The sequence below is a fragment of the Meriones unguiculatus genome, chromosome 1 (genome assembly GCF_030254825.1).
Source record: "Meriones unguiculatus strain TT.TT164.6M chromosome 1, Bangor_MerUng_6.1, whole genome shotgun sequence".
Lineage (NCBI taxonomy): Eukaryota > Metazoa > Chordata > Mammalia > Rodentia > Muridae > Meriones > Meriones unguiculatus.
In genome coordinates, this window is record NC_083349.1 from 71,855,563 (window position 1) to 71,869,559 (window position 13,997).

The 13,997-nt window shown below is 38.8% G+C and overlaps 1 protein-coding gene and 1 non-coding gene across 8 annotated transcripts in view; one reads left to right on the top strand and one right to left on the bottom strand.

Annotated features, from left to right (window-relative positions):
• Window positions 1-13,997, top strand: part of Atrnl1 (attractin like 1) — a 563,418-nt gene that overhangs the window by 149,891 nt on the left and 399,530 nt on the right. For all 7 annotated transcript variants that reach the window (XM_060391717.1, XM_060391720.1, XM_060391724.1 and 4 more), the window contains exons 22-24: window positions 4,603-4,697; window positions 6,043-6,121; window positions 7,484-7,641. In XM_060391717.1, the coding sequence (XP_060247700.1) occupies window positions 4,603-4,697; window positions 6,043-6,121; window positions 7,484-7,641 (332 nt within the window). The remainder of the gene's footprint in view (window positions 1-4,602; window positions 4,698-6,042; window positions 6,122-7,483; window positions 7,642-13,997) is intronic.
• On the bottom strand, window positions 10,436-10,565 carry LOC132651906 (small nucleolar RNA SNORA17). Its single transcript, XR_009589442.1, has one exon. It is a non-coding gene; the product is annotated as a small nucleolar RNA SNORA17 (small nucleolar RNA).

Sequence of the window (13,997 nt, forward strand, 5' to 3'; positions counted from 1 at the left end):
CTTTAATCTGTTTATTCCTAAGTAGCGTAACCTTTATGTTCGATTGAAGCTTTTAGTTTTGCTACTTTTCTCCCTTATGAATCAGTTGGAGATCTTTATTTTTGCCTAATATTTATATGGTATGAAGCTATTTCACTTACACACTTTTTTTCATATAAAGTGAGATTTTTGAGTACACAGCATCTTGTTTGGTTGGATCTCCAGATGTAGGAATGTATGATCCTTATAGCAGGCCTAATGGTAGCACACACATGTAAATTATTAATAAATCCATGAATAGGCACATATTGTTGCTACATATACATGCTCACTGGCTAAACCTGTTTAACAAAATGTTTGGAGGTCATGCGATTTTTGTCAAGTGAGATTTGTAAATGTGTTACAAATATCAGACGGTGTTCAGAGCTGTGTGGCTTGTTCATCTCATCACTCACTGTTTGTGTAAGTCTTCACTTTCTGCACAAGCTAGCACTGGTTGCTTCCTTGGATTCTGTTTCAACACTTTGAAACCCGAGCAGTGCCCCTCAGTCACACCATACCATCTGTGTGAATTACACTCTAGTCTTTATCTAAGAAACATCCAAACTAAAAGTGAGATAAGTCGCTTTCTGAAATGAATATAACTATGTTAATTTAACTGTTAATCATATAAGTATATGATATAAAAACTTTAATAGATCAGTGTTCAAGAAAATGATTCTATCTGTATATTCCTTTAAAAATACCTTTTTTAATCCTAGTAAGAGAGGCAATCCATATGTATTCTAGAAAAAGATAGACTAACAGGCAAATTAAGATCCCCAGTGAGCCTGCCCAAGGAAAATTGCTGTTAATCACTATTAAATTGATCTAAAATATGAATCCAAGGGGGAATATCCTGTTCAATGATCTTAGAGGCGACCCGGGCTTTCTTCTTCCCTTTGTGCTGGAAAGCACTCTAGGCCTGTGCGTGCCTGGCACTGGCACCTCTGTAGCTGAAGTTTCCTTATCCGGTTGGATTTTCTTGGCTACGCTGTACAGCTTTTTGTGATAAGGATTCAGCATGTCATGTCGATACCGTCTACGTCTCACGGCACCAGTGTCTTTTTGTGAATAGCTGCCTGGTGTGTTTTCCTGCTTCCGCATTGCCTGTCCTCCAGAGCAAGGCTTACACTTGGAATATGAATAGTCAATAGTCATTTCATGGTGCTGCTCCAGGCTGATAATTTTGTGATTAATGATGAGTTAAATGAATCTACATATTTCAATAGTTATTAATAGTTGTGAGAGTCTTTCAGCTATCTTAGTTTTATTTGTGTGTTCATTCTTTGTGTGCTCGTTGGCACAAGGACCCCAGAACACTGCTGTTGCATGTGGATTACACACAACACATGACTGCAGTATTCTCTAACACGTTTGTTTGGGGTGTTATTGGTAGGCATTGTTTTCTTTGGACATGAATATGACAATTAAAAGAAAAAACAGTAAGCCCAGAGTGTTTTTCCTACTTGCACATCTAACCTCCTTAATATACTTTGTGATATACATTCAAAACTTAGCTCCTTTTAAAAAGTCTTTAGTCTAAAATTGTTTCTGCTTTTCAGGGCAAACTTGTAGCATCTGTATGCCATACGTTATATTTCAGTCCTTCCTTCATATCTGAAACACACGGGTAGTAATAAGCCTAACGGGAGGATCAAAGATTGATGAAAGCACAACATAAACTATAACACAAATAGAAATTTAACGTACAGACATCTTTATAATTATTAGTAGAATAAATAGACAAAATTCAAAAAAATGCAAGGTTTTCAGAACATAGTTATTAGAAATATAAATTATTGTCACATACATTATAACCATAAAATGCTTTTGTTTGTTTATAAATGATAATGTTGTTACAAAATATAAATATCTTCAGGTCAATTTTATTAAATGATAATAGCGGCTATCACGTTTCTGGATATATGTTAACAATTAGAAGCCAAGTACTTTTCTATATACCTTTAAACAGATATTATGTCTAACTAGTTAGGTATAATAATAAAGTGTTTTATTTAGCTGGGGGTGGTGGGGGTCGTGCACACCTTTAATTGAAGCACTCAGGAGGTAGAGGGAGTGGATCTTTGTGAATTTGAGGTCAGCCTGGTCTACAGAGCAAGCTTCAGGACTGTTAGAATTGTTACACAGAGAAACTCTGTCTCAAAAAAGGTGTTTTATTTATTAATTTCATATATTGGGTTAGATGTTATCCAAGTATAATAAACAAGTTTCTGGGATGAAAACTGTGGCTGCTTATGTGTGTGCTTGCCTTGTCACTTAAATGGCTTGCTATTAATTAATTAGTTAATTTATTTTGGTTGTTTTAGAGACAGGGTTTCTCTGCGTAACCTTGGCTGTCCTTGAACACATTCTGTTGACCAGGGTGGGCTTGACGATCTGTTTGCCTCTGCCTCCCCAGTGCTGAGATTACTACCAGTGTGTGGCATGGTTTGTTATTTTAGTTATTACTGTAGCTGTTTTTTTTAAACACATTTAGTAAACAATCTGATTATAGATATAACAAGATAATGTTTTCTTTTTAATAATTTTTATATAACTATACTTTCTAAGTGTAACTCTTTTATTTATTCACTGTAATGCATTTATTTATGTGCTTTTTCCTTGTAAATATTTTTACGTGTATGTATGTTGTGCCTGTATGTATGTCTGTACCACCTATGTGAAGTGCCCGAGGAGGCCAGAAGAGTGCATGGGACCTCTGGGAACTGAAAGCTGTGAGCTTAGAGACAGCTGTGAGCTTCCGTGTGGGTGCTGTGACTCAACCAGGCCCCTGCAAAAGTAGCCCGGTGCTCTTCATCTCTGAGTCTCCTCTTCTTTTGTGCCATATTTCTCTTTACTTTCCGTTCTTGAATATATGTGAATGTGTATTTGTAGGAGATTTTATCCCTTAAATTATTACCATCATATTTGAATTTGAAAGCATGCCTGAGCACGCGTTTCCATAACTAATTGCGGCTTTACATTCTGTCTTTTCATCTTTATTGTTATTGAGTGTGCTTGGCAGCTGTCCTAATTGGGGTTTCTGTTGTGCTAATAAACACCAAAACCAAAAGCAGCTAGGTCAGGAAAGGATTTATTTCAGCTTGCATTTGTGGTCCATCACTGAGGGAGTGAGGGCAGGAGCCTGGAGGCAGGACCTGAGGCAGAGGCCGGGGAAGAATGTGAGGAGCCGGCTCTGTCCACGCGGCTCTGTCCACGCGGCTCTGTCCACGGTGTGCGGGGCTCTCCAGGCCGTCACTAAACAAATCGACTCCTGGCAGACCTGCCTTACAGCCCAGTGTGAGGGCGGCCTCTTCTTCATCACATTTTCTTTTCCCAGGGCACTGTGGCTTGTGTCAAATTGACAGTACTGTTAGTATTTCTTTGTAAATAATTGATTTGTTTGTGTCAGTGTGTGTGCACACACGTGTAACAGCCTGGATGTCTACAATTGTTAGTAAGTGTCTGAGCTGTCCTCGGTCTTCTAGTCACAGTGCTCAGCTCAGGATGCTTCTGAGTATTCACAGTAATTTAGCCAACCCGCTAATTTCTAATTTTACATCATCTCCTTTCTCTCAAAATAATACGTCAGGGCTTTAATGGCTGTGTCCCGTTCCCTTCACCTAGACCTTAGATAGCTTTTTTCTGCCTCTGTGAATATCTCATATGACTGAAACCATGAGATAGGTGCTACTTGTTACAACTTGAAATATTTAGTGTAACATTTTTTAGTTTCGCTCATACCATGTATAGTAGATCCAGTATTTCATTTATTTTACACATAAGCAATATGACCTTAGATTATTTCAATTTTTGGTTGTTATGTATACTATGAATTTATCTCTCATACATTATGCTTTCTATGAATATTTAGGTTGACCCACAAGGATGCTTTTCATGTCACATATTTAACATACGCCACCTTTTCATTTGTTATAATCTCTTATTTTACAATATTAGTCATTCCTATGTTGAAAATTTGATTTCTCTTCCTTCTTTATATCTTTTTATTGATGCATAGGAATGGCTCAATAACTCAATATGAAATATACTTTAAAATCATATCCATTTGTTTAAGTTCAAAACTTGGATTAAATTTTATCTATATATAGTCATATATATAGTCATATATATAGTCATATATATAGTCATATATATAGTTATATATATAGTCATATATATATAGTTCTTTACTCCACTCAGTAGAAGGATGTAGAGCACACTAAGTTATTGGCATTAGGTCTATGTTTCAAATGCCAGCTAATTAGTTCTTAACACCCCCCCATGTACAGTCCTGTCATTCTGATATTCTGAGAAGAAACAGAGCATTTCCTGACTGTGCACTTTTCTTCTTTCTGTGCAGTTTGATAGAGAAACAGTTTGTGCAGTCTGTTATTTACTTAATTTACAGTAAATTGAGACTTCTGGCACATGTATTTTTGCTGCTTACTGACATAGGTTTGTATTTTACTGCACTTGAATAAGCTATAGTGCTCAACGATAATTGTGTGCAAGTGTTTCCCCCAGTCCTGCCTTTCGCAGCTCTCCTCTGAGTGTGTCAGGACTCTCTTTTCTCCACAGACAGCCTCTTGATTGACTACCAGTTTACCTTCAGCCTGCTGCAGGAGGATGACCGCCACCACACCGCCATCAACTTCATCGCAAACCCAGAGCAGGTGAGCAGCTGCCGCTCCTCCGGGGAGAGTTGCTACCACCGAGGCACCGTGTTTTCTGCCACCTTCCTTGTCATTTAACCTCAGAATTATTACAGAGGGGGCATTGCTGAAACTCTTAAATTTTCTTTTCATGAAACATAGATGTCCTTGTGATTCAGATAATTGACAAAAAATTAGTAATTTTGACTAGTAATCTCCTGGTTACATCATATATCCACATTTATGCTTATAATTATACACTTAAAATTCAGAAAATTCTCATTTTCAAGTAAAACACAAGAATTCAAAGCATGCTGTATCAAACTCTGATTCATTTGCAGTAAAACATGTCTTTGGTTTTCACTGACTTTGTGCCAGTTTACTGTTTTCCCGAGGTACATAAATGCCATGAGGTTCTGGTGTGTAAACTCTTTTAATTAAGAATTACCTGGGAAGACAAATTAAACCATTTATTGGTGAGGGCCTCTTAACTTAGCCTGTGAAAATAAAGCAGGAGATGACTTGTCGTTTGTCGCTTCCAGCATGTTTACAATGGGCTGAAGCCACTCTTCATTACGTCTAGTTAAGCTTTCCTATGAGCAGGTCTAGAGGGGGCTTCTGTGCGTCTCGATTTTGTGAGCTCACGCACAGGTCAGCCCTGCTCTCACCTTCCACACCACTATCCAGAAAGCGTGGGCAGGGAGTGTGCTTGCGGCTTCACTTTTGGAACTTTGTATCTCTTCAGTAACTAAACTTTGAATCTGTTCAGGATGAACTAAAAACTTAAGATAGTTTCATGTGCTCATATTGTCTGTTTCATTGTGAACTTTCAGTAGTCGTTCTCACCCCACCACCCAGAAAAGCAAATCACACGAGACATGGGCTGCACTTTCTCTCGCATACATTGTATCTGTGTTGTGCAGTCATAAAAATAATAGTTGTAACACTTACATGCACACACTATACAAAACCCACACCTTAGAGGTTGTGAGGCAGTCCTCTTTGTGGGCCTGCTTTTTTGTTTGTGTGTTTGTTTGTTTTCTTCCTTCTGGGTAAAGACAAAGATTAAACAAGTGGGAAAAAAAAACACTTTAACTAATAATAATAGCCTACTATCCTTATAAGTATGATGTCATAATTTCTTCTTAGAAATTATATTAAAACAAAAATCCAAATTATTAGAGAAGATAAATGAGGGGAACTTGCCTTCGACTTTGTCACAGTTTTCTTTTCATGAAATAGCATAAACTCTCTGCGTTTACTCAGTTGAATATTTACATTATATACAAATTTAGTGGACAAATCAAATCAGTGGATTGATTAAAATGTATGTAACACATCTTTTTTAACTTTACTTTTTTGGTAGTCGAACAAGAATTTGGACATTTCGATTAATGCTTCTAACAACTTTAATCTCAACATCACATGGTCGGTTGGCTCAACAGGTAAAGAGAGTTTGCTTTCATGTCTCTACTATGGAAGTTGTTCTGATTTGATTTACTGTTCTTTTAAATGAATAAAAAAATACAATTGCTTTTCATCATTTTGCGGTTTTACTGATCAAATTACAAGTAGTAACGTGAAAGCTTACTACCGTAACTTCCTTATTCAATTAAAATTTGAACAAATAATACACACTGCTTGAGCATTTAAAGTGCTGCTCTTAGGAAGTACTGTGACTTCAGTTAAGAGAGATTAGTTCTAAAGAGACTAAGGTTCAATGATTCAATTCATTATTGAAGTTATAAATTTAATTAGCAATGTGAATATTTACACAAAACAAAAGTGTTCTTCCATACTTACTGATAAAAGGAAATATCTATTATTTTCTTTATTAAAAATACAATCCTTCGGTTGGCCGCATGGCTGAGAGGAAATGTGTTTTATGATCATGTCTTCCCTAATAAGGTTCACGATTGAAATGATTAGTTTCTAAGAAGTCACATCTAGAAGGAAGCTCAATTGTTGTGTTGAATTGACAGTTTGTGAGGTCATTTTCAACACATCTGTTAGGCGACCATCTCAGAGAACCCGCGTGTAGAGAGTGCGCAGGAGCTCCTTTGGGAACAGACCCACGGGAACTACATTTAGTTCCCCAGCGCACTAACTTGGGTTACCCCACTGCTCAGTAAGGGGCAGATCTAGCTAAGACCCTTGGAAATGCCCTATTCCGTTCGGCTAATTTCAGTAAATATTTGCTGAGCTCAGTATGTTCCCTAGCTCAGCTTCCATGTCTTTTAAACTACAGCCTCTTTCCAGATTTCTAAAGGTAGGAATGGTTCAATTGGTAGAAAAGCAATTCAGTTGATTTTTTTCATTTTTAATTGGGTTAAGACATGAACAAATACGGTTTGATTGTAGGAAAGTCTCTGCAGAGTTAGTGCAGGCAGGAGCTCTGGTTCTGGGGCCGCCTGCTGCCAATACCAGGATCCTGGCACTGCTGGTGGCTTCCTTCCCCCTGAGACACGGGTTTCAGTGTGAAAACTGGAAATGATGATCTCTCTGGGCCCACTTGTTCAATGAGAGAATATCAGATCTCAAAAACAGAGCCAACTGCACAGCCTGGCAGCATTTTAAAATGTGACATCTATGCTAAATCTGTTACATTGCATTTTTGGCAAACCTAACCTTTCGTTCTAAATGGCAAAGGTGCTGTGTGCGCCTCCACAGCAGAAAGCGGCAGCATGGCACAGTTTTGGTCATGCTGTTCTTGTGCTTCCAATTTGTGAGACTTTGTTGTACCATATAGTTTGATTTAACGAAGATCCCTGTTTCCTAACATCAGTTATAACTCATTCATATTTCAGGTGGGACAATATCTGGGGAAGAGACTCCCATAGTCTCTAAGACCAATATAAAGGAATACAGAGATAGCTTCTCCTATGAGAAATTTAACTTCAGAAGCAATCCCAACATCACATTTTACGTGTATGTCAGCAACTTTTCCTGGCCGGTTAAAATACAGGTAAGCACCAGAACATTTGTTCCTAATGGTGTTGAATACGTCATGGTGAAATAATGTGGTTTGCTTCTTCATCATCTTGAATGGTAAGACATTCATGGATCGTTGATAAGATAGCTCCCGTGATTTTCTAGGATGATGACTGTAGAGACACGCCAAGAATGCGTGTGCCAATCGGAGTGTGCTGGGAGTTGTCGACTCTCCTGAACTTGATAGTGAATGCCTTCATATAACTCAGTTTGAAATAACTTGTGTTTTAGTAATCTTTAAGTGTTTAAAAGATTTTAGTTGACACTGGTTATAATCTATCTTTCCTTAAAGATTCAGGAGTAGCAATCCTTGGCAGTTAGGTTTTCAGGACCCCTGCCTCTAGAAATGCCCCTTGTACTTCGTTTCCTCACTTATCCTCCTGTAGTGCATTTCATCTCTTCTTTCTTTTATTGAAAATGAATTTTTCTTGCATAATGTACCCTAGGTACGGTTTCCCCTCTTTCTACCCCTCTCAGTTCTTTCTATCTCTCTTCCCATTCAGATTCACTACATTTTGCTCTTACTAGAAAACAAACAGACTTTTAAGGGATAATAATAAAATATGCTAAGATAAAAAACACATTGCAGTTTGAGGAGACAAAAGCCAGAATGGAGAGCCCGAGAGAAGGCAGCAGGACCAGACGCTCACCCTTCCATGCACTCAGGAATCCCATAGGAACAGGAAACGGGAAGCCCTGACATCCATGCAGTGAAGGCTCTGTGCGCGTTGAGTCGTTTCCTGAACGGAGTCTCGTGTGCTCTGATCATGCTTACAGGGCCGCCTTTTCCTGGTGTCCTCCATCCCATGTCTCTAAAACTCTTTCTACCTCAGGGTTCTCTGAGCCCTGAGGGGAGGCGTGATGGGGACACCCCTGTAGGTGGGGTGCCAGGGTCCCGACTCTCTGCGTGCTGTCTGCCTGTGGGTCTTTGTATTTGCTCTCATCTGTATGGAGGGAGCTTCTGTGGTGATTGCTGAGCAAGGCGCCGGTTAGATTTCTCTCACATTTCATTTTCAGTGTTCTTATTGGTAGGCTACTGAATGCTTCATGTTATTTCTAGGAAACCTGTAAGAATAGTTTTGAGCTATTGTTAATTTGTACTTTGATGAAATAATTTTTGATATTGATTTTATTTATTCCTTTATGCTTGACTAAATTGAATTTACATTAGTTTATTGAGCAAGTCATTTACACTAATCCCATTCTAGCGGGTTATGTTTCAAAATCTTTTAGAGATTGAAATTGTTCCTTGCCTTCAATGGAAGGAATTGAAAGCTTATGCATCACAATTAAAGAGATTTGAATATTTTATTTATACTAATTCTTGTATTGATGTTTTGTGAACAGAATCAGTCCTTCTTAAAATCATGTGTTTAATGATGAAGTTTTCATTTATAATTTATTTTAACACCCAAATAAAAGCACTTATTGTTAAAAATATTAGACATTGGTACTCAGGAAACTTATTTATTTAAACTAATTTAGGAGAGTTAGTTCTGTGACTAACATAGGTGCTGATTCATTCAGAAATTCCAGAAATATCTCCATGTAATTTGTACATTATTATATTGACAAAATATAAATTTAAGTTTGACACATAAGTACTAATCAGATTTCACTTGGTTTAATCAAATTTCAATAAAATAAGGGCTCATTTGTCGAGCTTACTACATAGTAATTAAAATTGATATGATTGTTGTATTTTAATTATTTCCTGATTTTCAATTTTTGGTTATCTAATTATGGTTTATTTTTAAGCCAATTACAGAGATACTTTAGAATGTTCATGAATATTTAATCATCTGAAATTAACTTTCTAAATTAGGTTTTCTTTTGCGGATATGCTAGTAGTCTCCTCCGGTTGTCAAGCCAGAGCTTGCGGAGGGAATGTGAGTGCTTCGCCCTGGCAAAGCAGTGCAATTGGGACACGGTTGGGAAGGGCCACGGTGTGGAGTCTGATTTTTATTCTTTGAACTTGTTACATTAGTCCCAAGAAATGTGTTAAAGCATATATACATGTTCATTTAAGGGACTTAATATACTTTCAGTTATTACACATAAAACAGTAAAATTCAGGTTCTTCAAATGATAAACTTTCAAGGTCTTTATTTTAATGTTTTATAATTTTTGTCTTGTAAAGAGAACAAGTTATACATATGTATTTCAAAAAACTTTTTATTGGTTCTTTGTGAATGTTCCATCATGCACCCCAATCCCACTCATCTCCCCTTCCTTTTTATTACCCTCTGCCCTTGCAACCTCCCCAAACAGAGAAAAATGACCTCACTGTGTAAACTGTAGCGTGTCACCCTGTCACACAGTATACCTTTTTGTCCAGGCTTCTTGGCTTGCAAATGTCCATTGCAATGGTTCCTTGGTCTGGGCTTCTGTATTCTATCAATACTGGATCCTCACTGGACTCCTCTCAGACATCCTGCTGCTGCCCTCTGTCATGGAAGTCCTGTAGTTTTAGATCTGTAGGATGGGGCCCTTCGTGCACTCTAACATTTCATTGGTGGGATAGACATTGGGGTGAGCTAATTCAAAGCTCTAGATCTGGTCCTGGGAGGTATCTCAGCTGGTCAGTCTTCTCCCACACTCATGGCCTTGGGGCCATCTCACCAGTAACCCCTGCTAGTAGACCAGCTCTGCCCTACTGCCTCAGCAAGGTGTAGGGTCCCTTCTCCGAAAATGGCAGCCAGTGAGAGACAGGGCCAGCTCTCCCGTCTGTCATAGATGGTGAGGGATGTGGTCCAGCTGACAAGAGGCACGGCTGGCTCTCAGGGAGTGTCAGATGTCACAGGTCAGAACACTGAGCACAGACATGGCCTCTCTCCTCTCTGCCACCTGTGACATGTGACACACAGCAGCCTCACCTGCAAGGCCGTGAGGGGCAGTCCATTTTACAGACTTTTAATTTTGTTGTTTTTAAAGAATGCCTAAAGTCTGAGGAGTTGTGTTTTTTTGTTTGTTGTTTTAGATTTAAATTGTAGAAGGCATTTGAGGGAGGGGACTTGAAGGGCCTCTGGGGAGGAAAGAGGGAAAAGAAAAAACCCTCCAAAACAAAATCATAGGCTATAACTTTTTTGTATTACTTTGTAAAAATGCAAAATACTTTCTTAAACAAATAAAAGTCCTAAATTAATCTATAACAAAGAAAGACACAAGTAATAAGACAGAAACCTCAAGTGCTCAGAAGACACATGGAAGGCCTCTAGTAAGACCCTGGCTATCCTGTTAGACTTCAGAGGAAGAAGTTCATTCTTTTTTTTTTTAATTTTTTTTATTGTTTTACTATTAATTACACTTTATTCATTTTGTATTCCCCATAAGCCCCTCCCTCTTTCCCTCCCAATCCTACCCTCCCTCCCCCTTCCTCATGCATGCCCCTCCCCAAGTCTACTGATAGGGGAGGTCCTCTTCTCCTTCCTTCTGATCTTAGTCTAGCAGATCCCATCAGAAGTGGCTGATCCCATCTTCTGTGGCCTGGTAAGGCTGCTCCCCCCTCAGGGGGAGGTGATCAAAGACCAGGCCAATCAGATTATGTCAGAGGCAGTCCCTCTTCCCTTTACTATGTAACCCACTTGGACACTGAACTATCATGTGCTACATCTGTGCAGGGGTTCTAGGTTATCTCCATGAATAGTCCTTGGTTGGAGTATGAGTCTCTGAGAAGTTCCCTGTGTTCAAACTTTCTGGTTCTGTTGCTCTCCTCGTGTGGTTCCCGTCCTCTCCAGCTCTTACTATTTCCCACTTCTTACATAAGATTCCATGCACTCTGCCCAACAGTTGCCCATAAGTCTCAGCGTCTGCTTTGATAGTCTGCAGGGCAGAGGCTTTCGGAGGCCCTCTGTGGCAGCTTCCTAGGTTGTTTCCTGTTTTCTTCTTCTTCTTCTGATGTCCAACCTCTTTGCCTTTCAGGATGGGGATTGAGCGTTTTCGTCAGGGTCCTCTCTCTTGCTTAATTTCTTTAGATGTACAGTTTTTAGTAGGTGTATCCTATGTTATGTCAGAAGTTCATTCTTTACGTATATATAATTTTATAAGTTTGATACATGATAAAAGTAATCTTAGCTGATTTTTACCATACTCAATATTGAGCATAACAAATCATTTTAAAGTTCTAAAATACGTTTTCAGTATTTCTACCTTGAGTTTAGCCATCAGTGTTAAAGATAGCTCTGGTGTGCTGTGAGAATGTAAGTGAGAGTATATTTTTCTTTTTCTTTCTAATTGTGAGAAAATGGGTGTGGGGAGTGCCTTAAACTTTTTACACGATGTCACATTTTCACTGTATTCTTAAGTAGAATCTGAAATACATGTGATTTAGTGTTCCTTTAGGACCACCTCACTCTCCACCTGACGTATACTTTAAATATTTATGGTAAAGTACTAAGTTCTTAACTATGAAGTTTCCTCTAACGTCACTACCTGCAGCTGCCATGCTGACCAAGACAGAAGGCTTGGGTACTGGCAAGGCTTGCTCCTGCTCGCTCCTCCTCAGAACCATCTTGCCAAGCTATCCCTGCTCCTTACCATCAAATATGACTCTTGTTTGCTTTCATATCTAACGTTTATAGTACTTTATGGATTGGACAATCACATAGAATGTGTTTGGTTAATTATTAAATAATTTTGTTGTATATATCATAAATATTGTTATATATCAGAGCTTTATATTCTTCTTAATCTTTACAAATAAACTATATATATAATTTTATTACCAACTATTTTGCATAGATATTGTTTTTAATTTTTATCAGTGTTTTCCTCCTTGTGTCTTTCTCCACCTTCCCCTTCTCTTCTTCCTTTCTCTTTATTTTGAAATGATTTTTTTTCTCTTGTGGGTGGTAGGAAATGTTGTTAATTTACTTGAGAAATATATTAGAGTTCCAGAGGAACAGAACTCATAGAATCTATCTGTCATCTGTCTATCTCTATATGTATTATATATGTATCTATTTATCTATCTATAATCCATTTGTCATCTATCTACCATTTAGCTATCTATTGTCTATCGCTATATCTTTCTATCTTATCTATCATCTGTCTATCTCTCTATCATCTGTCAATCATCTATCTATCATCTATCTGTCATCTATCTATCTATCTATCTAGCTAGCTAGCTAGCTAAAAGGTACTTATTATTAGAATGGCTTACAGGCTGTGGTCCAGGTAGTCCAACAACTTGGGAACATTAAGAGATTCCCTAAAGGATTTCCTTCACTCCACGTGTAATTTTTCTCACCTCCGTTGGTTAGAAGCAATCCAGTTTCCTTTCAGTAATCTGGCTCAGTCACTGTCTTAGTTGTGCTGCTGCCAAGACATAGCATGACCATTGCAAGTCTTTAAAAAGAAAGCATTTAATTGGGACTTGCTTACAGTTTCAGAGGGGTAAGAAGACACACATGGTGCTGGAGAAGTTGCTGAGAGTCCCACATCCGGATCTGCAGGCAGCAGCAAGAGAGAGCCTCTGGTCTTGTCATGGGCTTTTGAAATCCCATGCCCAGTGAAAACTTCCTCCAAGGACACACTTCCTAAGCCTTTCAAGCAGTGCCTCTCTCTGTTGACCAAGCATCTGTGGGCTCATTAAGATTCGTTCAAATCTGCAAGCCTGTGGAGTCCATTTCATCAAAACCATCACAGTTAACCTCCTAACACTGTTATTTCTTTGGCTTAAGGGCAACAGAAGCCCAAAGCGGCCAGGGGGAAGTCTGAGCTTCCAGTTTGGTAGAGTGTTTGTTAAATCTTCTTGTGGAAGCTTTAAACCCTCTAGGGACCGACACTTCTGGGCAGCAGAACTTACGATCATGGGAGCAGGAAGAAAGAATGTTTCCTAACAGGTCACTCAGGGTGATAGTGAGTGGGAGCTGTCCCTTTTCTACCCCTTGCTTCGTGGACTCGAGGATCCTGGCTATGGGAGAAACTACAGCATATCCTGCCTTTGGTGAACTGTACCCCAACTCTGCAGCCTGCTGCCACCTAATTGTCACTTTAACTGTATCTTTAAAAAGCCATTCCACCTTTCTGTCAGGCCAGCTGCTTCAGGACAGTGGGAACATGCCAAGACCATTGGGTTCCATGATCACAGACCCACTTCTCTGGCTGTGAAGCGAGTTCCTTTGTCATATGTAATACTGTTTGGTATACCATAGCAGTGGATAAGGCATTCTTTAAGTCCGTGGATGGTGGTTTTGGCAGAAGTGTTACGTGCAGGAAAGGCAAATCCATAACCAGACTAAGATTCTAATACAGTAAGGATGAAGTGTTGTCTTGAAAGAAAATCCCAAATTGTTGGGTTTTACCAGTGAAGACTCAGGAGCCAAATGC